This window comes from Cervus elaphus, chromosome 9, assembly GCF_910594005.1.
Source record: "Cervus elaphus chromosome 9, mCerEla1.1, whole genome shotgun sequence".
Lineage (NCBI taxonomy): Eukaryota > Metazoa > Chordata > Mammalia > Artiodactyla > Cervidae > Cervus > Cervus elaphus.
The window spans coordinates 22,260,732-22,285,411 of NC_057823.1; the positions used below are offsets into that span (position 1 = coordinate 22,260,732).

The 24,680-nt window shown below is 51.8% G+C and overlaps 2 protein-coding genes across 2 annotated transcripts; one reads left to right on the forward strand and one right to left on the reverse strand.

The window, feature by feature from the left end:
- STAP2 (signal transducing adaptor family member 2) lies at window positions 1-10,483 on the forward strand. Its single transcript, XM_043911923.1, has 13 exons — window positions 1-212; window positions 2,729-2,800; window positions 2,926-3,048; window positions 6,365-6,421; window positions 6,914-7,014; window positions 7,455-7,589; window positions 7,891-7,960; window positions 8,050-8,152; window positions 8,286-8,360; window positions 9,606-9,761; window positions 9,848-9,940; window positions 10,024-10,098; window positions 10,331-10,483. The coding sequence occupies exons 1-13, from the start codon at window positions 111-113 to the stop codon at window positions 10,465-10,467; spliced, it is 1,299 nt and encodes a 432-aa protein (XP_043767858.1). The 5' UTR covers window positions 1-110; the 3' UTR covers window positions 10,468-10,483.
- A 548-nt stretch (window positions 10,484-11,031) lies between these two features.
- FSD1 (fibronectin type III and SPRY domain containing 1) lies at window positions 11,032-22,882 on the reverse strand. The gene is made up of 13 exons (XM_043911924.1): window positions 22,715-22,882; window positions 21,683-21,778; window positions 21,408-21,539; window positions 20,365-20,466; window positions 19,498-19,520; window positions 19,205-19,326; window positions 18,439-18,648; window positions 14,468-14,566; window positions 13,506-13,665; window positions 13,072-13,151; window positions 11,642-11,893; window positions 11,443-11,531; window positions 11,032-11,336 (listed from the first exon to the last, which is right to left on the reverse strand). The coding sequence occupies exons 1-13, from the start codon at window positions 22,727-22,729 to the stop codon at window positions 11,226-11,228; spliced, it is 1,491 nt and encodes a 496-aa protein (XP_043767859.1). The 5' UTR covers window positions 22,730-22,882; the 3' UTR covers window positions 11,032-11,225.
- Window positions 22,883-24,680: the final 1,798 nt, after the last annotated feature.

Here is a 24,680-nt window from a genome sequence, read left to right on the forward strand (position 1 = left end):
AGCTGACAGAAGAGAGGAAATTCCCCTGGAACCTGTTTCTCAGCTTCCTGGCTCAGCTGGGGCACCCGCTGGAGGGAGAGGCCAGGCCGGGCCAAGGACCCTGGCCCGTCATGGCCTTGGCCCTGAGCCCGCCCCGGGTCCCCAAGCCCAAGAGTGCCCTACCCTCGCACTACTATGAGAGCTTCCTGGAGAAGAAGGGACCCCGAGATCGGGTAAGACGGGTTGGGGAGCTGGCACTGCTGGACGGCCCCTGGGCAGGTGCGGCACCTCTCTGAACCTAGACCTCCCCAGCCTGCTGAGGAGGGTGGGGTGGGTGCTGGTTGGGGCAAGGCATGGACTGGGGGCTGGGAAAGGTTCTGTCTGTCTGTCTGTCTCTCCCTGACTCTGATCTGAGCTCTTTCTCTTTCTGTGTCTCTCCCTGCCTGGCTCTATTGGTCTCTTTCTGAATCTCAGATATAAACAGGATTGGGGACTTCCTCCAGGAAGTAGGGGGGGTGTCTTCCGACACCACTCCCCACCCCCCCGCATCCCTCCTCCTCCAGCCCTGAGCTAACTCTGTGAACCTTAGCCACAGGGGTCAAGGTCCGTACAGATTGCAGGTGGGGAGAGTGAGAGGTACTGGGGGCTGTGTCCTACAGGACCAGATGCCAGTCAGGGGCCCAATGAGTGTGTGAGTGTGTGTATGTGTGTGTGTCCTTCTCAGAATAAAGCTCGACCCCTCCAATCCGCTAAGCCCCACCCTCATCTCCCACTAAGACCCGAACCAAGCACCCTTTTCCCTGCCTTTGCCCTGGAAGTTTCCTCCTTTCCTTCTGCCTTCATGCATTCAAATCCTCCCCATCCTAGAAAGCACTAGAGGCAGGAGATCTCAGGGGTTAAGAAAGAGAGTTTGTTTATCTGTGAACACACCTCGAAGCATGTAAGGGATCTTGGTTCCCCAACCAAGGATCAAACCCACACCCCCTGCAGTGGAAGCCAAGAGTCTTACCACTGGACTGCCAGGGAAGTCCTAGGCAGGTACCATAATTATCTGCTATTTTATCGGTGGTGAAACTGAGGCACAAAGAGTTTAAACAGCATTCAGTGGGTGACACATAACTGGTGTATGACAAAGCAGATGAGTTTGTTCACTTACTACTTTCTTCCCAGTGCCTGGCACACAGTAGTTCTTCAGGAAATGATAGTTAAATGTATGTGTGTATCTAGGATGTATCTATGGATGGACAGATGGGTGGGTGGACAGACAGGTGCTGCTGCTGCTGCTAAGTCACTTCAGTCGTGTCCAACTCTGTGAGACTCCATAGACAGCAGCCCACCAGGCTTCTCTGTCCCTGGGATTCTCCAGGCAAGAATACTGGAGTGTGTTGCCATTTCCTTCTCCAATTCATGAAAGTGAAAAGTGAAAGCGAAGTCGCTCAGTCGTGTCCGACCTTGCGCGACCCCATGGACTGTAGCCTACCGGGCTTCTCCGTCCATGGGATTTTCCAGGCAAGAGTACTGGAGTTGGTTGCCATGTCCATCTCCAGGACAGACAGGTGAAAGGATGGATAAACACAAATATACTTGGGAGACACTGCAGGTTTGGTGCCAGATCACCACAATAAAGCAAACATTGCGATAAAGTGAGCCATATGAATTTTTTTTCATTTTCCAGTGCTTTATAAAAGTTATGTTGACACTAGTCTGTACCCTGTTGTATGTAATAGCACTATATCTTTTTAAAAATTAGCTCATAATCACCTGCTTTCTTTTTAATTATTTACTTCTTTACTTTTGGCTGCGCTGGGTCTTTGTCGCTGTTCAAGGGCTCTCTCTAGTTAAAGTCAGGGGAGGCTTCTCTGTAGTTGCAGTGCACGGCCTTCTCATTGTAGTGGCTTCTCTTGTGGCAGAACATGGGCTCTAGGGCGTGTGGAATAGCACTGTATCCTAAAAAGACAATGCACATAACTTAATTTTAAAATAATGCTTTTGGAAAAATGATACCAGTAGACACTTTCTTGACTCAGGATAGCCACAGATCTTTAATTTGTTTAAAAACAAAGCCCCACAATATCTGTGAAATACAATAAAATGAAGCATGCCTGTAGACAGGTGGATGGATGGATGGGTGAGTACATAAGTGGATAAAAGAATGGATGGATGAATGAATCAATAGGTGGCTCGATGGATAGATGATCAGTGTCAATATAAGAGCTATCCTCATTGTGAAAGTTAGTCACTTAGTCATGTCCAACTACTTGCAACCCCATGGACTGTAGCCCACCAGGCTTCTCTGTCCAAATACTAGAGTGGGTAGCCATTCCCTTCTCCAGGGGATCTTCCCAACCCAGGGGTCGAGCCCCTGTTGGTCTCCTGCATTGTAGGCAGATTCTTTACCATCTGAGCCACCAGGGAAGCCTTTATGGACTCATTAATTTACTTCTTCCTTCGGGAAGTCTTCCCTGATTTAGCAATTTGAAGTCCTCTCTCCTCCTCTTGCAATCTCTTGGCCCAGGGTCTGTCTCTACCTGAGGGTGCTAATTTCTCTTCTTCGGAAGATTTTAGTGTCTCTGCTTTCTCTGTGGGCTTCCCTGGTGGCTGCAGGTGATGAAGGAAACCAGGTAAAGATCTGGGAGAAGCATGTTCAGGCAAAGAGCCCAGCAGGTGCAAAGGTCCTGAGGTAGAGAAGGATGGAGGTGCCCAGCTCTGCCGCCTCACCTCCCTCTCTTTCTTCACCTCTGGTTCACAGGATTACAAGAAGTTCTGGGCAGGCCTTCAGGGCCTGACTCTCTATTTCTACAACAACAATCGGGACACTAAGGTAAGGATGGAAATTAAGCCTCAAGAATTGGCCTGCCCTTGATCCCAGGACCTAACAGAGGGTGTGGACAGGATGTCCTAGCTGGAGGGGATGAGACACTCAGACTCTGTCTTCTGTGCTCCCAGCATGTGGAGAAGCTAGATCTAGGAGGCTTTGTGAAGCTCACAGATGAGGCTCCCTGGGGGAACTCCCATGACCCTGGCACCCACTTCTGCTTGGTCCTTCGGAACCAGGAGATCAAGTTCAAGGTAAGTCTCTTAAGGAGGGGCTGGTGGGAGACCATTCCTCCATGTCACACCCACCATTAACACATATCAGCACAGAGTCAATACAGAGTTTATCACTGGGTTGGTATCACTGGGCAAATCATTAACCTCTCTGGGCCTTAGTTTCTACAAATGAAAAATGAGATAATAGGTGTAAAGTGCCCAGAACACAATCTGATCCACAAGGACCACAACTGCCATCATTCAATCTTCAGTTAACATCACTGAGCACCTATCGTGTTCCAGACACTCTTCTTAGTCACAGCAGTGACTAACACAATTAAAAATTCCTGTGCTTAGAACACTTTCTAATATCATGTTCAGTCACTAATTTGTGTCCAACTCTGAACCACATGGACTGCAGCACACGAGGCCTCCCTGTCCAACCCCCAGAGCTTGCTCAAACTCATGTCCATCGAATCAGTGATGCCATCCAACCATCTCATCCTCCGTTGTCCCCTTCTCCTCCTGCCTTCAGTCTTTTCCAGCATCAGGGTCTTTTCCAGTAAGTCAGTTCTTCACATCAGGTGGCCAAAGTTTTGGAGCTTCAGCTTCAGCATCAGCCCTTTCAGTAAATATTCAGGGCTGATTTCCTTTAGGATTGACTAGTTTGATCTCCTTGCAGTCCGAGGGACTTCTCCAGCATCATAATTCAAAAGCATCAATTTTTCAGCTCTCAGCCTTCTTTATGGTCCAACTCTCACATTGGTACATGATTACTGGAAAAATCACAGCTTTGATTATATGGACTATTGTCAGCAAAGTGATGTCTCTGGTTTTAATTATGCTAACATCATACACAAAAATAAACTAAAAATGGATTAAACACTTAAATGTAAGACCATGTACTATAAAACTCCTAGAGGAAAACATAGACAGAACACTCTTTGACATAAATTGCAGCAGTATCTTTTTGGATCCAGCTCCTAGAGTAAAGAAAATAAAAACAAAAATAAACAAATGGGACCTAATTAAACTTAAAAGGTTTTGCACAGCAAAAGAAACCAAAAAGACACCTATAGAATGGGAGAAAATATTTGCAAACCATATGACCGACAAAGGATTAATCTCCCAAATACACATACAGTTCAATATCAAAAAAACAATCAACTCAAACAAAAAATGGGATATCTAAATAGACATGTCTCCAAAGACATAAAGATGGCCAAGAGACATGTGAAAAGATGCTCAACATCGCTAACTATTAGAGAAATGCAAATCAAAACCACAATGACACTGGTCAGAATGGCCATCATCAGAAAGTCTACAAATAATAAATGCTAGAGAGAGTATGGAGAAATGGGAACCCTCCTGCCCTGTTTTTGAGAATGTAAATTGATGCAGCCAGTATGGGGAACAGTATGGAGTTTCCTTAAAAAACTAAATATAGAACTACCATATGGTCCTGCAATCCCACTCATGGGCATATATCAGGAGAAAACAATAATTCAAAAAGATACATGTACCCCTACATTCATGAAGTGAAATGAAGTGAAAGTCACTCAGTCGTGTCTGACTCTTTGCGACCCCATGGACTACACAGTCCATGGGATTCTCTAGGCCAGAATACTGGAGTGGGTAGCCTTTCCCTTCTCCAGGGGATCTTTCCAACCCAGGATCGAACGCAGCATTTACAAGAGCCAAGACACAGAAGCAACCTAAATGTTCTTCAATGGAAGAAATGAAAAAGATGTGGTACATACACACAATGGAATATTACTCAGCCAGTAAAAAGAACAGAATAATGCCATTTGCAGCAACATGGATGGACCTAGAGATTATATACTGAGTGAAGTAAGTCAGAAGGAGAAAGACAAATACCACATGATATTGCTTATCTGTGGAATCTAAGAAAAAAATGATACAAATGAACTTACATACAAACAGAAATAGTTCCACAGTCATAGACAACAAATTTATGGTTACCAAAGGGGAAAGGAGGGGAGGAATAAATTAGGAGTTTGAGATTAACATATACACATTACTGTATATAATATAGATAAGCAAGAAAGACCTACAGCGAAAACTATATTCAGTATTTTAGAATAATATATAAGGGAAAAGAGTCTCAAAAAGAATCTCATAGGGACTTCCCTGTGGTCCAGTGGTTAAGACTCCACCTTCTAATGCAGGAGGTGCAGGTTCCATCCCTCGTTGGGGAAATAAGATCCCACATGCTAGTTGGTAGAGCCAAAAATTTTTTTAAAAGAATCTCATATATAAAATACATACATATATATATATATATATATATCACTTTTCTATATACCTGAAAGTAACACAACATTATAAATCAACTATACTTCAATTAAAAAAAAAAAAAAGACAAGAAATACCTGCCCTTGTAGAGTTTACAGTCTTGAGTCTTGTGGCAGAAGCATACAATAAAAAATTAAAACGTGTAAAATATATGGAGTATTAGATGGTGGCAGATGCTAGGGAAACAAGTGCAAGGGAAAGGGGATGGGGGCTCAGGGCTGCGATGTTAAGAAGTGTGAATAGGTCTTCTTATTGAAGACCTGAAGGAGGTGAGGAAGCCAGCAGTGTAGAGATCTGAGAAACAACTTCAGCAGTAAAAACAGAATGTGCACAGGCCCTGAGGCTGAACTGTGCCTGGAATGTTGGAGGAACAGTGAGAAAGCCCCAGTGGCTGAAGCAGAGTGAGAAAGGAGGAAAGAGGGAGGGAATGAGGGCAGGGAGGGGATGGGGCAGGTTGTGTAAGACCTGTGGGCTACAAGGAGGACCTGGGTTTCCTTGAAGGAGGTAGAAATCAAGGGAGGGTTTCACACATAGGAGATGTATGATCTATGTTTTTTTTGAAATGTTGATGTGAACTTCCCTGGTGGTCCAGTGGCTCAGAATCCACCTGCCAATGCAGGCGACTAGGTCCAGGAAGATTCCACCTGCTGTGGAGCAACGGTTATGCGCTACAACTATTGAGCCCAAGTGCCACAACTACTGAAGTCCATTTGCCCTAGAGCCCATGCTCTGCGACAAGAGAAGCCACTGCAATGAGAAGCCTGCAAACTGCAACTGGAGAAAGCCTGCGTGCAGCAATGAAAACCCAGCACAACCAAAATAAATTAATTATATTAAAAATAGTTGATGTAATAACATTGAAGAATAGTACCCCCATATTACTAAGGACGTATATTCATACATCATTCTAAATTAACCTGCTCAACATTTAATTTTCATAACAACCCTCAGAAACAGGGATGCTTATTCCTTACTCCCATTTCACAGATGGATAGACCAAGGCTCTTCAGACAGGCATACTTTTTCTTTTGCTCCCCAGGTAGAGAGCCTGGAGTCTCGGGAGATGTGGAAAGGCTTCATCCTGACAGTAGTGGAGGTAAGAGTGGTCAACCTCGGCCCTTCCCTCTCTCCTTCCCCACTTGGTCTGCTCAGAAATCCTTTTTAAAATTTCCATTCCCCAAACAAACCTCTCAACCTCCTCATTAGTCTCAAACTGGCAGCCTCTGAACCAGGTGTAAACCATCTGCGTTTTGTTTTGCCAACAAAGTGCTATAAATTTAAAAGTCAGCTGCTGGCGTTTAAAAACCAGGAATGTTAGCAAACAGCCCTGATTTCTATGTTACTCAATTGCTCCGCGTCTGGCCCTACAGGCCATTGAGTTTGAGAGCCTCCATGCTAGCATTTGCTCTGTCCGTCCCCCATCACGGAAGTCCTCTCTAAGCCCTTTCTGCCCCTGAGGTGTCAGGAGGCTCGGGAGCCCCCTCCAGACCTGGGTTCCATTCTGGCTACATCCGCACCTTGGCCTCAGTGTGCCCCCTGTGACACAGTCACAGGCGCCCATTCCCTGATCGCCCCAATCCCGGTTCAGCTCCGCGTCCCGTCCAACCTGACGCTGCTGCCAGGACACCTGTACATGATGTCCGAGGCCCTGGCCAAAGAGGAGGCCCGCCGTGCGCTCGAGATGCCGTCGTAAGCACCCGAGGGTCTCCAGGACGGTGGCGGGCTGGGAAGCATGGGGCCGCAGAGGGCAGTGATGGGGTCTCCTGGCGTTGGGTCTTGGGTACACGGTGTATCAGAGCAGGGATGGGGATTGGGTCCCCACAGCTGGGAGTCCGACTGGATGTTTGGGGCAGTTCTAGGTTCCTGACCGCGGGTCTGGGCCTTCAGGGGAGGGTTTAGATGCCGGGGTGGCGGGTCTGGGGCTCTGAGTGTTGGCCTCCGTTCCCGGAGGGCAGGCATGGGCTTCCAGAGGCAGAGTCTGGGTCTGTGGGGGTGAGGTAGGGTCTCCTGGGACCAGGTGACCGACAGGCGAGCTTGGCTGGGTGCCCAGGGGCGGGGTTACGTTGGGAGGGCGTGGCTGTGTCTCTGGGGGCGGGGCCTGCCCCAGTGAGTGACGTTGCCCGCCCCAGGTGCTTCCTGAAAGTGAGCCGACTGGAGGCGCAACTGCTCCTGGAGCGCTACCCCGAGTGCGGGAACCTGCTGCTGCGGCCCAGTGGGGACGGCGCGGGCGGCGTGTCGGTCACCACGCTCCAGACGCTCAATGGGTGCGCATGCGCGGCTTCGGGTGGGCGGGGCGTCGGTTACAGGGGCGTGGTCACGCTGTGGGTGGGGCCTGGGCGGGGCCTCCCAGTGGAATCTATCATGGCTTGGTTCTCCCGGGGGACATTACCAGGAGCAGGGTCTTTCTTGAAGGTGGAGTCCTTTGAGGGCCTAATCCCCCGCTGAGAGCCACGCCAGGACTTGGGGTGGTCAGGGTTAGGCCCTTCTTGGGGGCGGGGCCCGGGCGAGGGACGGGCCCTTCCTTGTCCTACAGCCAGGTCATGCACTCGCCCCCTACCCTGTCAGGACGCCGGTGGTCAGGCACTACAAGGTGAAGCGCGAGGGCGCCAAGTACGTAATCGACGTGGAGGAGCCGGTGAGCATTGGGCCGGGTCCGGGGAAGGCAACAGCGTCGGCTGCGCCCCTTCCACGCCGGCCCTGATAGCATCTCCTCTCTGACCCCAGTTCTGCTGCACCTCGCTCGAAGCAGTGGTCAACTATTTCGTGTCGCACACCAATAAGGCGCTGGTGCCCTTCCTGCTGGATGAAGACTATGAGAAAGTGATAGGTTGGTAGAACCTCAGGGAACTCGGTTGGGGGGAGGGCTCAGTCCACGCTTCTCCCGCCCCCTCCCCAACCCGGACACCCTTGGGTCAGCCCCCAGCTGCCGTGCCTCCTCCAGGCCGCCCTCTCTGTTCCAGGATTCGTGGAGGCGGATAAAGAGAATGGCGAGAGTGTGTGGGTGGCGCCCTCGGCCCCCTCCACCCCCGGCCCAGGTGATGCCCCCTCCCCACGGCCGCCGCTGGGGCAGAGTGGGAAAGGATCTAGGACCCTCATGGCTCCACCTGTGCCCAGTCTTGTACCTAGAGCTGCAGGGACCCAGAAAGTACCCAGACCCTGTCCTCTAGGTGCTTCCAGGTTATGTAGGGAATGGACAGGGCTGGGCACACACACTCGCAATCCTGAGAGGTTGAACCTGGGGCTGGAAGGCGAGGGGGTGGGAGAGTATGGGGGTGGGGGTGCAACCTAGAGTTGGGGAGAGGAGGAGGATGGGCAGAGTGGGGGTGGGGGAGTCTTCTTGGAAGAGTGGGTGTTTCCTAAATTTCTCAAAGGATTTCATTAGGAAGAGATGGGAAATCAGGCTGGGAGGTGGTCCAGATTATGGAGCAAAAGGAAGAGATTAGAAAAGTGGAAAGGTCTGTGGGATGAGCAGTATGATCTTCCCTGGACTGGGCAGATGCTGAGGACCCTGCATGCATGACACATACACAGATGTATGTACAATGTACACAAATGTACATACATACACACATGCCACTCATGAACATAAACCTGTGTGTCCACCTATATAATGAGAAGTTCCTATGTAAACAGTGGCTCCACCCATGCATAAACATGGCTTTCATACAGTTCCAGTCCCATGTAGCACACATACATATACTTCAAGTCACAACCACGTGTATACACACAAAATGCAGACATATCCACTCATGAGCACAGATTCAGACCTTTACAGATACATGTGTGTACACACTAATATAGACAAGTGCTGTAACACATACCTTAGCATCCATGAGGTATCATGCATGCACGAGAGTATAAACCCTTCACTGAGCAGTGCTTAGTACCTCAGCTGTGTTTGACTCTCTGACCCCATGGACTGTAGCCCACCAGGCTCCTCTGTCCATGGGGATTCTCCAGGCAAGAATACTGGAGTGGGTTGTCATGCCTTCTTCCAGGGGATCTTCTCAACCCAGGGATTGATCCCAGGTCTCCCGCATTGCCGGTGGATTCTTTACAGGCTGAGCTATCAGGGAAACCCTTTACTTACATTCAACTTACGAAATTCACCCAGTGTTCATGTATTGCTACCCAGGGACACACATCCACAGACATAAACAGGCCCATGCCCAGACACACATGCATGGAGACACAGGCCCGTATGCAGGTGTGCACACACACATCCCCAGCTGTGTCTCTGTCCCACCTGGGCCCCCACAGTGACCGCAGTTTCCCACCAGGTCCTGCACCCGCCAAGGGTGGCCCTAAGCAGCTGCCTCCCACATCCATCACGCCTGCGCCCAGTCAGGACAAGCTGCCTCCACTAGCGGACCAGGATAACAACTATGTCATCCCCATTGGAGACACTCCAGCTGCCAGCTACGTGAACGAGGATGGTGGGTGGGGGACCGGGGTGGCTAGAGCTGGCCAAGGGTAGCAAGCTGGTGACCTGATGTGACATACTACATCTCTGTCCACACAGTGCCTTCCCCGAGTCGACCAGTTGTTCCGAAGCCCAGGCGGTTGGCCAAGCTACAGACAAAGCTTCCAAAGCCACCTATTGCGCCCAAGTCAGGTATGGGGTGGGGGTTCCTCCTCCCAGCCCTTCCCCTTTGCAGCTGAGGGTGGGCCTCAGCCTTCATCTGTCTGTTCCTGCAGAGCCCAAAGTCCTTAACAGTGGCCCAGCCAGGAAGCTGGCAGCCAGCTCAGCACAGGCTTTCTCGCCCACCACAGGTAAGGGGTCAGTGTAAGAGGGCTTCTCAAGTGGGGGACCCAGGTGGTCACACTCTGGAGCACTCCATGCTAGGTTTAATGCTCTGCTGGGTCCATCTTGAAGTTCCTCATGGCCACTGAACACACTTTCATCTTATGCTGCAGTGGTCCTGGGTGGACATAAGCAGGGAAAGCCTAGACTGGGGGTCTCGGGTGCCACTGGAGCCTCAGGTCCCCCTGCCCTCATTCTCAGGGCTGGCAGATGTGACAGCAGAACTGGAAGAGAAACTGCAGAGGAGGCGGGCACTGGAGCAGGCAGCCGAGCACGTGGCAGACCAGCGTCTCCAAGCGCCACACACCAGTCAAGCGGATCCCTCCTCCCAGAATTAAAGCTCAAGCGACCTCAGGAGCTGTGTTTGGCTTGGCTTGTGGGGCGGTGCGGGGTCTGTTAGATGACTGCCACAGCTGGTCCCAGTGGTCCTCAGCTCAGCAAAACCTGCCTCCTGACCCTGTAAGAAAAGCTCCCAGCTTTTTTACGGCTGTGCCTCATGGCTTGTGGGGGGCTTCCCTAGTGGCTCAGTGGTAAAGAATACGCCTGCAATGCAGGAGACACGCGTTCAATCCCTGCATCAGGATGATCCCCTGGAGTAGGAAATGGCAATCCACTCCAGTATTCTTGCCTGGGAAATCCCATGGACAGAGGAGCCTGGCGGGCTACAGTCCATCGGGTCTCAAAGAGTTGGACCCGACTTGGGGACTAAACAACAAGCTTGTGAGATCTTGGTTCCCCGACCAGGGATTGAATCCAGGCCTCTGCAGTGAAAGCACAGAGTCCTAACCATCGGACTGCCAGGGAATTCCCAAGAAATTTCCCATTTTCCAGCTGAGAAAGCTGAGGTCTGGAGAGGACCGGGCACAGCCAGTGCCACCTAGCCCCAAAAAACCAGCAGCACCGCCTGGCCAGTGTTTGACCTTTATTAGGAGGTGAGGTGTGGAGGAGGGCCCGACCCGGGTGCCCACTCTCCATCAGTGACCCCCCATCAGGAGTTAAGGCTCCAAGCAGCAAGTGAGAGGAGGGTGCCCAGCTGAAACAGCCGAGGCCTGGAGGCGGCCCCCGAAATCTGCCCGCTGAGGGGCAGTCCAGGGGCCTAAGTGAGGCTGGTGTTGGAGCTGCTAGTGGCACTGCCCCGCTTCTGCAGGCAACGCACGGAGCTGGGGACCTGCAGGCCGGTCGTCACGTGGAAGCTGCCACACCACACCTGGGGGACAGTCAGGGCAGGGAGAAGGGGACAGGCAGGCTCAGCAGGAAAGCCAACTCTCACGCCACCCCGCTCTTACTTCCCTGGGCCCCTGACGAGGCCTCACCGTGAAAGCCGGGAGCAGCGGCTGTGTGAACTTGGCCTTGAAGGTGTGCAGCAGCTGTTTGGTGCGGCCGTTGTAGAAGGACAGGAGGCCTGGGGTGGAGGGCAAGGGTGACGAAGGGCCCGGTGAGAGCGGTTTGGGCAGACAGAGAAAAGTGGGGAAGGGTGGCCAGAGAGGCCAGTGGGGGCTCGGAGGGGATCACCTTGATGGAAGTCGCAGTGCACACCCAGGCAGTCGGGCACGGGGGCGTCCAGCATCTTGGCCTTGTTGGCATGTTTGGCAGTGAAGCTGACCTGCAGCCAGTTGTTGACGTGCAGGCACCAGGACGCAGCCGTCTTGCCCAGCTGCTCGAAGCGACCCAGGCTACGGTAGGCCACCCCCACGCCAAATGCCTTGCTGTCTGGCTCGTAGCGCACCTCCCAGTAATGTTCCCCGCCGTCAATCAGCGTGTCCCCTGGGGGATGGGGCAGGCAGGGGGACTGGGTAGAATTGGCTCCTGGGTGCCCTTTCAAAATGGGCAGCCAGACCCCAGCTCTTTCCTCCAGACACTGCCCGGTCCCCAGCTATCCCATGCCTCCCTAGATATCTGACTAAGATACTAGATATCTGACTAAGCCCAGATAAGTCTCCAAGCCTCAGCGAGATATCAGTTAATCTATGCCCTCCCAGGATCCTGGATCCAGATTCTTGTGACTTCAGCGATTTTCCCATCCAGCTATTCCTGCGCTGCAGCTTCTCCACCCACTTCTGCCCCACAAGACCATAGCTCAGCTCCTCACTCAGCCCTGGAAACCAGCTACTCTCAGGACTTCCCTGGTGGTCCAGTGGTTAAGACTCCGCTCTCCCAATGCAGGGGCCTGGGTTCCACCCCTGGTCAGGGAACTAGATTCCACATGCTACAACTAAGAGTTTGCATGCCACAACTAAAGATCCTGAGTGCCACAACTGAGACCTGGTGCAGCCAAAAAAAAAAAAAAAAAAAAACCCAGCAACTCCCTAACTTCATCTCCCACCCTCATCGCCTCCCAGGTATTACAGACCACACTGGCTTCTCCATAGATCCCGACCTCTTTCTCAAGGTTTTTTTTTCAGGACAGTGGTGATTTCCAGGAACTCCTGTTCCTCCTCAGATTCCAGCTTCTCCTTCACAGGATCCAATCAGTCCTGTGGTGCCAATATCTCTCACCCTAGTCATTCTCTCCACTTCTCAGACTCAGCTACTCTCTCTGGCTCCTCCACTCACCTTAAGCCACTTCCCCAAGCCCCTGTCTTGCTTCAGCTCCTCCACAAACCTGGCTAGCCACAGGCAACTATTCTTTCCAGCTACTCCCCAGGTCTCAGCTACTCCCTGGGTCTCATCTACTCCACAGACCTCAGGAAATTCCCCCTTAAGCTACTGCCCAGCCCTCCCCAGTCTAGAGCATCCATAAGTTCTGACTTTCCCCCAATGATCCCTCAGCCCCAAATCTTCCCATTCCCCCAAGGTCACAATAACACATCACTGGTACTGTTCCCACAGAAGTTTTTTTTGACACCTGCCTCAGTTTCCCCAGCCAAAGGAATTCCCTCCCACCAACCCCCATCAGAGCCCTGCCCAGACTTCTCTCTACTCCGGTCTTCCCTCCTCCTTACCCAGCACCGTGTAGGACTCAGCTGTGAAGCGATCCCGTCCCCCACGACCCGAAGGCATCCTCTTGGGAGATGGAGTACCTCTGTGGGTGACAGGGAGGGGGAAGTCTCAATTCAGACCTCACCTCTCCCATAGGAGGGCTTCCCTGGTCCACCCCAGTCACCATGAACTTTTCATCTTTCCTGGACTGTGTGTGGTTCTTTTCATACACAGGGTCTCTCATGTTGGAACATACCTGTGCCCTTCCACATCTAGAAAAATCCTATTTGACCATCAAAACCCACTTCAAAGATTCCTCTCCCTTCATTCACTCTTTGGGCTCCCCCCACTCCATGTCCCTCCCTCTACCCCAGCCTTGACCACACTGGACTCTCTACGTCCATGTCCAGCTTGATCTCCTCCACCAGAGACTCAGGGAGGGGAGGGGGCAGGCTACCTGGCTGGGGAGTTGACGGGAGACGCCGTCCGCCCCTTGCCATCTTTCTCGCGAGCTTTGATATCCTGCACCTTCCCGCCCATGGCGTCCCACTCCACGGAGAGATCATCCACCCGCAGGTTCTGGTGGGATGTGGACGCATCCAGGCGGAACATGAACGCTGGGGCCAGGCAGACACAGGAGTCACAGAGATGGGAAAACCCAGAGACACAGAGAGAGACAGAGAGACAGACAGTGACCAAGACAGACCATGACAGGGACAGAGAACAGAAAGAAAGGAACAGAAACTAAGACCAAGAGAGAGAAAAAGAGAGAAATGGACAAAGGTTCAGAGATGGAGAGAGATGGAGACAACAGGCAAAAAAGCACCAAGAGATGAGACGGGGAAGGGTGGAGCAGGCAGAACATGTAGCTAGAGGAGTGAAAGCCAAGGGCTAGTTGCTTAAAGGTCTCCCAGGTCTGAAGCCATTTTCAAACCACTGTGCTGCCCTGTGCTTTCACTGGGGATTAATCCCAGAAAAGGGGCTGCGCTATAGCATGACAGAGCTAAGCTAGAGTGCAGAAACGACTTCCTACCCGAACATGCAAAGGTATCATCACTGTGGGGGGCTAAGAAATCTGTCTTCAGTACTGATACCCTATTTCCAATTCTATAGAGCACTTAGCTATTTTTTTTTTTTTTAAGAGTGAGTTAGAGAGAGAAAGAGAGAGAGGGGGAGTGTGTGTGTGTCAAAACCATCCAGGTATGATGCAATCAACTGCAAATGCAAAGAACAACACCAAGTTTATACCAGACACTCAGGCTAAGGAATCTACTATGGATTGAGCACTGAGCTTCCTGGCAACCAGGGCAAAAAGGGCCACAGACCCCTGATTAGAAGATTCTCATTAGACACCAGTCCCTGGAGCCCTGGGAGTGGTTATGGAGTCACAGCGAGGGGAGGTATATGGGAGTCAGTCACCTGGTGTCTCCAGGGTCACTGGCTCGGAGAACTCGCCTGAAACTGCCTTATTACAGGCCTTCACACGGAAATTCATGTATTTCATGTCAAACTTGAGACCTGCAAGGCAACAGAGGGGGCTTAACATTGTGTATTCTCTGAGTGATAGATTAGAGGCCCAAGTGTCCCACAGTCATCCCACCACCTCTCCTTTTAAGGAGCATCTTGTAGACCACATGATAACCCTGGGAAATCATCCCTGTCCTCTCTCACCTGTGGGGCTATGGATCACTTGGCTCCCCTGTAATCCACACTGGCCAATCAGGATGTTTTAAGGCTCAGTCACAGCAATTGGTCCAGGGATAGGCACATGACCCAAACTGACCAATCAGAATCTGCCCTGGGACTCTGGCTGATATTAGAGTGAGCAGGAGTCCCTCTTTCCTCTGAACTAGCCAACTAGGAGGAAGCCACTTCTGGGAAAATTTGCCACCATGTTGGCAACGCTACTTGAGAATGTCTGCTTTCTCAGAGCCAACAAGTGTCTAGAACTGAGCTGAGTGAGCCATATGCTGGAACTCCTGGATCTAGCCATGACCAGTGCCTTAAAGATTTTCCCTAATAGTATCCTTTTAAAAAGTTATTATTAATTTCTGCTAATCTTAAAAAAATGAAAGCAACTATCAAACTGTCTTCCCCCTCATGCAAAACCTCTTTGGAGATATGTCCAGACCTCTCTCAGTGGCTTCACTCTCTCTCCCTCTTTTGGGTTTGTTAGTCCTCATCTAGTAGGTTCCCCTGGCTGACCACTCCTTCCTTCATGGAACATTTTTCCTTGGCAGTCATGGCACTGCCCTCTACTGGCTGCCCCCTCTGAATGCTCCCTCTTGGTCTTCTTTGCAGGCTCCTCTGTACTCTCAAATGTTTGGGTGACTCAGTCTAAGACTCTGATCACCCTTTTTGGTTTTGTTTTTTTTTCCTTCTTCTTTTTTTTTTCTAGTCAAGTGAAGCAGTGGGAGTGGAGAAGGAACAAAGAAATCTGTAACTGGCTGTGATCAATTAATTGTAAACACCACTGCACTCGGACCAGCCCCCTCACCCTTAAGACACTATCTGCCTACCCACAGAGTACCCTCAGCTCAACCTCTAGCTCAGACCATGTGTCCAGTTGCCCCGGGTGTTCCCTGCAGGATGCCTTCTCTGGGCATTCCAAACAACACTCAGAAATCCATGTTCTGAAACCTCTCATAGGACCCCTTGCCTTCAGGGTAAGTCCCTATCCCTCTTCTCCCCTTTCCCTACAGATGTTCCCTCTGCAAAGTTAACTAGTTCCAGACACAAAGGCTCAGTGTTCTGTCCTCTGAGCCCTTGATCAGGCTGTTCCTTGGCCTGGAACTCGGTCTCCCCGGCTTCTCTTTTGGGCCTCGGCTTGGCTGTTACTTTCTCCAGGTGCCCACCCAGACTACCTCACCCTTTCTTGAATCCCCTTCTCTGAGTTCTGTAGTTTGCTCAGCAGCGCCACCTACTGCTCCAGCGCTAAGTAGAAAGTGTTGCTCCCTCGTGTCTGACTCTGACCACATGAGCTGTGTAGCCTGCCAGGCTCCTCTGTCCACGGGGTTTCCCAGGTGAAAATACCAGAGTGGGTTGCTATTTCCTTCTCCAGGGGATCTTCCCAACCCAGGAATCGAACCCAGGTCTCCTGAATTGCAGGCAGATTCTTTACCCTCTGCCAGATTCTTTACCAGGGAAGCTAAGACTACCACCCAGAAGGCTTGGATTCTGAATCATGAACCTATCCAACTTTTCACAGTGGGTGTCTGTTTCCTAGTCTGCAACCTAACAATCATTTTTCCCACACCGAGCAGGGTTCACATAAGGATGAGATGGCCCAAGGAATATAAGTTATAAGAACTAAACCAAAACCCTCCTGTCTTCCAAATAGTCAACAAGATAGTAGGTGGATTGCAAATAACCACATGGGTTATTTACATAGGTGAGTGAATTCATCATCTTCAATATCACAGGTCTTGTGAGGGATTCAACTTCCTGCCCCGAGGAATTCACTCACTATGGATTTGGAAAAGGGCAAAATCCATAGTGAGTGAATTCCTCGGGGCAGGAAGTTTCAGAGGGGTAAAGTAGATGCATCCGGAAGCCTATGATGGAGAAGCACTACATTTTGATTGTGGTGGTAGTTACACAAATTTACATAGGGGATAAAATTACATACAGGATTACACATGTACATGCAAATCAGTGCTTGCTAAACTGGTAAAACTGATGAAAAGTCAATCAACCCTGCAGACTATACTCACGTCAGCTTCCTGGTTCTGCTATTGAACTCTAGTTATGTAAGCTGCCACTACTGGAGAAAGCCAAATATATATATATATTTGTAAATGTATTTTGAAATATATGTATATATATTTCATTTTATATATATATATATATATATATAATATGTGCTCAGGCTGTCCAACTCTTTGTGACCCTATGGACTGTAACCTGCCAGGTTCCTCTGTTCGTGGGATTTCTCAAGCAAGAATACTGGAGTGGGTTGCCATTTCCTTCTCCAGGTGATCTCTTAAGTCTTCTGCATTGGCAGGTGGATTCTTGACTACTAGCGTCACCTAGGAAGCCCCATGTGTGTGTGTGTGTGTCTGTGTGTGTATGTGTGTGTGTGTCTGTGTGTGTGTCTGTGTGTGTGTGTATACACAATGAAATATTATTCAGCCTTAAAAAGAAAGGAAACTAACACCTGTTACAACACGGTGAAACTTGAGGACATGATGCTCAGCGACATAAGCCAGGCACACTATGACTCCCTCTATATGAGGTACTTAGAGTAGTAACAGTCCCAGGGACGGGAATTAGAATGGTGGGTGCCAGGGACTGGGGAGAGAGGGATGGAAGTTAGTGTCTAATGGGGACAGGAGAATTTCCTGGTGGTCCAGTGTTTAGGACTCTGTGCTTTCACTGCCAAGGGCAGGGGTTCAATCCCTGGTCAGGGAACTAGGATCCTGCAAGCCATGTGGTAAGGCCAAAATTTAAAAACAAAACAAATGACAACAATAACAAAAACTAAAGGGGACAGTTTCAGTTTTGTAAGCTGAGAAGTTCTGGAGATGGATGGTGGGGGTAATCGTAGTACAACATTATGAACGCACTGAATAGCTGATCTGTACACTTAATGGTGACCGTGGTGGATTTTACCTTATGTGTATTTTGCCACAATAATTTAAAAAAAAAGACCGGGGAAAAATGGGATGTGTTTATTTTTATTTCCATGCAAAGGGTAAGCTGAGAGCTTCTCAGGCCCTCTTCTTGGCTGCTGGCTTTTCTTTCCTGCAATTAGCATGCTTATTATTAAGCTTGTATGCTAATTACAGATAGGGAGCAGGCTGATTATAGCCCAAGAGCCCTGGTGATAGTTATCTTGTCAGGGAGACTCTCCCCACCCTTGAGGGCTTCCCCCTGGCTCAGGATGGTTTCTTAACTCATTAGGGACCCCTGATTTTACCCTCCTCCAGACCCTCCCCTACCAGCTGGATGGATTCCCCCAGTCTTTCTGCTTTCGTGTAAGTGCCAAGGAAATCCTCAGGTCCTGGGAGGATGGTTCCCTGAACACCAGCTCCACGAGAGGAGGGATTCTCAGGCACTTTGTTTACTACTATAAGGACAATGCTTGGTACCCTGCAGGGACTAAGTCAAAATGAATGAATGAATGATGGATCATAGAGATAAGACAGGGATGGAGCACACCCTTTCCAGGTGCTTCACTCAGTTCCCTCATCTGGAAAAAGCTGACAATAACACACGCATTACATGTGGGTAAAATGCTTAGCACATAGTAAGCCCTCAGTACACGGTGCAGGGCTGTCACCAGCATGGTTTTCCTTATTATATCAGTTACTCCCCATCAGCCCAGCAGAGCCTTGAGGATGGTCCACGAGCCCCAGGTGGACTCATGGGGAAGGCTGAGCTGTGCTTACCGGTCAGGGTGTATTCCGTTTCCCGGATCCCCTCGATGACCATCCAGGGCTGGTCCTCCTTGAGGCGGGGCGGGCCCTCAAAGTTGGTCCGCCGATATTCCAGCACGAAGTGGTCAATCTTGTTGTCCTCGTCTGGCATGCGCCACACCAAGGTTACACAGTTGTCGGCCACTAGGGACTCGGCCAGGTCGATCACGGGGGCGCTAGGCACTGCCCAGGACAGAGGAGAGAGGGGTGTCAGGGGGCGGGGTGGGGGACGGGGACAGGGAAGCCTGCAGGGGCGGGCCTGGCTGTAACCCTGCCACACACTAGCCCTTCTGGGGGTCTGGGCGTCCTCCGGATACCAGGATTAGGGGCGGGGCTTCTCTGGGTTCTGGAGCCTGGGGGTGGAGCCTCCTCAGGGTTTCACCAAAGGGTGTGGGGCAGAGAAGAGCTTTCTCAGGGTTCAACCAACGAATACTTGGGCTTCCCTGAATCCCACCATTTAGAGTAATAAGTTTCCAGAATGCTACCAATTGGGGTGTGGCCTCCTGGGACTCCACCCCTAGTGGATAAGGATTCTTTAGGACTCTACCACAGGGTGGGGCTTCCTTGTGGCTCCACCCACTGGGGGGTGGGAATCCTCAGGGCTCCAAGTCAGGGCGGGACCTTCTGCGGTTTCCACAAATGGTTGTCAGCCTTATTCTGACTGTCATGCCTTGTCTGGGGGCCCTCTCCTAGACTTTGGGATTTTTTCCCCGTACGATCCAGTGAGTTCCCCTCTCACCAGGCAGGAACGTGAGTGCCTGCAACATCCTCCGCTCCTGTGCAAAGTCCACCATGAGATGACTCATGTTGTCGCTGACCTTGGCTTTCAGTGACAGCCGGAAGGCGGGGGCCATTGTCACACTGCAGGGAAGGAGGGGGACGCCCGGGCCTAGTCCCCCGAGGTGTGTCTAGGGGGCCCCCCTCCCGCTTGTTGCGGTCCGGTGCCCTGGGCCAAGGGACCCTCACCTGGGTGTTCCCACCTTCACAATGGGGGTGGGGCAATGGGGTGGGAGCCAGGTCCCAGCGTCTTACCCATCTTTGATTTGCTTGGCAGCCTAGAAAGAGGGACAGAACAAAAGCCAAAGAATTGCATTGGCTGAATCAGAAACCCACTACATAGACAAGAAGACTGAGGCTCAGCCGGGTGTCCATGTGTCAAAGTGCCCCAGCACGGGGGCAGAAAACCTTAGCCGGACCCTGATGGGATGGGAGGCAAAGACAGGCTCCCACCCCTATCCCCACCTCCTGCCTAGTGCCCAGTACACACAGTTGACTGATTCAGCAAATGAAAAGATAGGCTACCCAGTTAAATTTGCATTGCAGATGAACAATAAATAAATATATACTTTTTAATATAAGGAGGTCCTATCCAATATTTCAGATATACTTACACTAAATATTGGATGTAACATATTACTAAAAAATTAATTCCTTGTTAAATTTTAATTTCAAATACTGAATAAATATTTTAGTGTAAATATGTCCCAGGCGACATTTGGGAAATACTTATACTAAACATTTGCATGAGATATACTAAAAATTTTATTCATTCTTTTTTTTTTATTGGAGTATAATTTCTTTTCAATGTTATGTTAGATTCTTCTGTACAACAAAGTGAAGCAGCTGTGTGGATACACGCATACATGCTCCCTCTTGGACTCCTCTCCCACCTCCTTCCCATCCCACCCATCTAGGTCATCACAGAGCACCAAGCTGGGCTTCCTGTGAGTTTTAGATCTACCACAAAGAATTCTTATTTTAGCATATGTCCTACCAATGATGTTTAGGATGTACTCAGACTAAATACCACATGGGCCATAATCAGAGTAAAACATTACTTTTAGTTGATCTGAAATGCAAACGTATCTGGGTGGCCACTCTGGCTCCCGAGGTGCCCACCTGGGGAAAGTCCTTGCTGTCAGTGGCCAGCAGGGTCTGGTTGGCCGTCTCCAGAAGCTCCTCCGAGCTCTCCAAGGCTCGCGTGCAGGCAGCCAGCTGGTTCTGCAGGTGCCATGCCACCAAGAGAAGAGACACCTTACTCCACGGCATCAGACCCTCCCAGGGCTCCTCATCGCCTTGGGGATCCGGGGTACCATGTCTTTCTCCAACTCCAGGTGGGAGATGGAGGCAAGAGGGAGTTTGGGCCTCTCTGTGGGCAGGACATCAGAACCATTTGGGGATCCCTTCCTTAGAAATGGACATGTGGAGGGACTTCCCTGGTGGTACAGTGACTAAGACTCCAAGCTTCCAATGCAGGGGGCCTGGTTCGATCCCTGGTCAGGGACCTAGATTCCACATGCTGTAACTAAAGATTCCACATGCTGCAACAAAGACCCAGCATAACCATATAAATAAAGTAAGTGAATTTTTTTTTTTAAATTCAGCAGCAGACATGCCTAGGTCAAATCTGAGCCTAGTGCTCCACATTCCTTGCGGATGGGCATCCAGGGTGCTAGGAGGTGGCCCAGGAAGTGCTGCTGTTGCCCTGGTGACCCCAGCTTGGAATCTGAGACCCCAGAGGAGCCATAGCGGGTGTTTGGCAAGAAGTGATGCCCTCAGATCTGAGGGACCAGTGGGAAGGGCTGAAAAATTGGAAGTGCGAGATGAAGACAGGTGGGAAGGAACAGCCAGATGTAGAGGTGGGGCTGCAGTAATGCAGGGGAGAAGGGATTAAGAGGGAGAGCAGGTGGGTGGGGGATGGATAGGTCATGGCCAGGGAGGGGGCTGGGAAGAGCCCAGGGAAAAGAGGAGGTGTGGCTGACACCACTAGACGGTCTGGCTCATGACACCAGGGACACTGGAGGCCCCTCTGGGAGGGGGCAAGAGAGGAGGAGCAGGTTCGGAGGAAGATGTTGAGGCCGGTCGGGCTCTGGGGAGTGTGGAGGGGATGGAGTCTGGGAGGGAGTCCGGGAGAACACCCCCCCCCCCCAAATCACACACACCTGTAGCTCATAGGTGCGGCTGGCGCGGTCCTGCTTTATCTTCATGAGCATGCCCTCCTTCAGCTCCTCCAGGAGGGAGAAGAGGGACTGGAACTCGGCTTCCAGGTCCTCCTGCACCTTGGCCGAGTTTGCCTTGGAGAGACGAGGTGAGGTCAGAGTGGCCAGGACTGGCCAAGCTGCTGCTCAGACAGGCAGCGAGGCCCAGGGTCCCCAAGAGCAGGTTACCTCTATAGCTGCCCTTCCCCCCACCCTGGGGGCAGGGGTGACTTCCTCACCTCCACATTCAGCAGCATCTGCTTGAGGGAGTAAATGAAACTCTGGATCTCTTCATTTTTCACAGCCAGCGTCGTGATGATCTTCCTCAGAGCCTCCTGCCCCCAGGGAAGCATGCACAAACGAAGTCCCTCAGCCTGGCCAGGGCTCCTTGACTTGAAGCTCCCCCTTTCTGTCCTCCAGGGATCCAGGGAAGGGATGTGGGAGCCACTGTGCCAAAAAGCTTGGGCACCACCCAAGGGCAGGCCCTGGGTGGAGCTCTGGCCCTACAGCCCTCAGGGAGCAGCAGGCATCAGGCACATTGAGCCCGCCCATTTCACAGCGGAGGAAACTGAGGCTCTGAGAGAACGTCTCAGGAAGCACAGACCCTGGGCCCCGGCCAGGTCTGCCTGAGTGCAAAGCTTTCAACCAGGAGGTTATATCCTGAGGGGGAGGGGCATGATTGGGGTAAGGAGCTAACTCCGGGAAAGAGACCCCAGAGGAAAAGGATGGGTTCATCTGGAAAAGGGAGACGCTAGGGAATCAGGTAAGTGGAGAAAGGTAAGAAGGTCTGGGGGAGGGGATGCCGGGAGAGGAGGCCGGCGTGGGTGGGTGCTTCTAGGGCCTGCAGCCCTAACCCAGGCCTCCCACGGGTCCTTTTTCTGGGGGCACGGGATTGGTGGGGGTCACCTGTGCTGAGCTGGCGGGGCGCCCTCCGAGGCGGGGCGTGGTCAGGGTCGGGACACCTGGTCCGCAGTCCCGATGGAAGGCGTGGGTGATGGAGTCAAGGCTGGGTCCCTGATACTGGCGGGGCGTGGGGGCTATGAAGGGGATGCGCCTGAACTCAGGCCAAGATGATGTGGGTCGTGGCTAGGGTGGGGGGCTGCGGCGTCCAGAATGGGGGCTAGATCCGGGCGTGGTTGCGGCGAGGGTGGGGCTTGGGCCGCAGAGCAGCTGGGGTCGGGGGAGGCTGGGAGGACGCTGCGGCATCACCTGGTCCCCCTCCTCTCGTCCACCCCCGCTTCGGACCGCGCCCTGCCCCGCCCGGGTCTTACTTTCTGGTCCTCCATGGCTGCAGCCCAGGTCGTCCCGGCCCGGCCCGCGGGCCCCACTCGCTCTTCTAGTCCCCAAGCTGCCTTTGCCGCTGCCGGTAGCCAATGGCCCGCCGAGCCCTCGCCGCCGCCGCCGCCGTGCCCCCAGTCAGCGCTCCATCACTGGCCGCAGCGCGCAGGCGCGCCCCTCGCTGCAAGCTGGGAAATGTAGTCTTTCTTGCGCTGGGGTCGCGGAAGGCCGAGACCCTCAGAGCCTGGGTCGTCGTAGGTGATATTGCTAATGATGCCTGAGCTGGAGAGAGCTCAGAACTGGGAGGCAGGATGCCTGGGTTCAACTGCCCTGTGACCTTGAGCCTGTCCCTGATTCTGTGCCTCAGTCTCCCAACTCTTTCACCCCTGCAACTTCTCAGCTACCACTCAAAATGGAATTTCATCGCCACATTTCCGGCCCGCCGTCCTGGCCCGTAGACCTGGCTCCACGACGACTCAAGCCTCGCATTTACTGAAAAGCCAGTCTTTTGCCTAAGCAGATGTTCAGCTTCCAATGCTGCCTTTCTCTCCCCACATCACAGCTGAACTCCTAAGCATCCCGCAGAGCCCCAGGCTCTCACGTCTCCTCCGGAAGCCTCTCTGCCTGCCCAGGAGCCACGGGGCTAGGAGGAGGCTGGTGCTCAGTGTATGACGTGTGGCAGAACACCACCACAGGGGCCTGTTTGTGAGTGATGGGAACAGTTCTGCCAAGAACACTGACCTTCTTCTTTCTGGTTGGGAAAAAAAAAAAAAAAAGGTCACACTGTGGTTGGGAGTGAGACATTGAGGTCTAGGAGTCTGCCTCCTCCTCCCGGGGTGGGTACAGCTAGCCAAGGGGTAATACGTGCAGGGCTGAGAGAAAGTCTGGAGACTATGAAGCACCGCCCCCTGCAAACTTCTCCCAGCTGTAGGGGCAGGTAACCTCCCCCCCACCTGCCATGGGACTCAAAACCATTAGCAGAAATCCATTCCCTTGAACCCCTAAAGAAGACATCTTAGGGGCAAAATAATTGAGGGTGAGACACTGCCCTAGGTCCCCTGCTCGGGTCTGAACCATCTGGTCCCCTCCCCGTTCCTTCTCTCACCTGTCCTACAGTGTGTCCCCAGTCTAGGCGTGTTTACGGAGTCTTTTTTTTTTTTAAGATTTTTTTTCTTTGATGTGGACAATTTTTAAAGATTTTATTGAATTTGTTAACAATATTGTTTCTGTTTTGGACTTCTCTGGCGGTCCAGTGGTTGAGAATCTGCCTGCCAATGCAAGGGACATGGGTTTGATCCCTGGTCAGGGAAGATTCCACATGCTGCAGGGCAACTAAGCCCACGGGCCACAGCTACTGAGCCCACGGGCCACAGCTACTGAGCCCACGGGCCACAGCTACTGAAGCCCGTGCTCCCCAACAAGAGGAGCCCATATGCAGCAGTGAAGACCCAGGATGACCAAAGATGAATAAACAAACACAATTCTTAAATGTCTATTTTTTAAAAATATTGTTTCTGTTTTATGTTTTGGTTTCTCGGCTTCTAGGTGTGTGGGATCTTAGGTCCCCAACCAGGGGCTGAACCCGCACCCCCTGCATTGGAAGGCCAAGTCTTAACCTCTGGATGGCCCGGGAGGTCCCTCTGTAGTCTTTTAGGAAGATTTTCACTCACTTCATCTCCATCACATACATGTATTGCCTTCCGCCTTGAAAAAAAAAAGAGGGAAACTGAGGCACGGGTGACAGGAAGTGGGGCCCCAGCAGTCGCGGCCACCGGATGTCTGCCGGCCGGCCTGGGTGTCGCTTAGGCCTCTGTGGTGGGGGCGGAGTGTCACCTAAGCTTCTGTGGCAGGAAGTCTGTCACACGGGAGGGGAAAGGGGGTGGCAGGGCACCAGCTGGGAGAGAGGGGCCTGATGGGCCAGGAATGGGGTCCCTGGGCACAAGGCTGGTCCTCCTGGTG

Coding starts and splice junctions, on each gene's coding strand:
- STAP2 (XM_043911923.1), top strand. CDS start 111: ATGGCCTTGGCCCTGAGCCCGCCCCGGGTCCCCAAGCCCAAGAGTGCC. Junction 8,153..8,285: donor AGACTATGAGAAAGTGATAG/GTTGGTAGAACC, acceptor TCTCTGTTCCAG/GATTCGTGGAGGCGGATAAA. Junction 8,361..9,605: donor CCCCTCCACCCCCGGCCCAG/GTGATGCCCCCT, acceptor GTTTCCCACCAG/GTCCTGCACCCGCCAAGGGT.
- FSD1 (XM_043911924.1), bottom strand. Junction 19,521..20,364: donor ACAGCAAGGACTTTCCCCAG/GTGGGCACCTCG, acceptor CCCTCTTTCTAG/GCTGCCAAGCAAATCAAAGA. Junction 11,894..13,071: donor TGAGTCCTACACGGTGCTGG/GTAAGGAGGAGG, acceptor CCCATCCCCCAG/GGGACACGCTGATTGACGGC.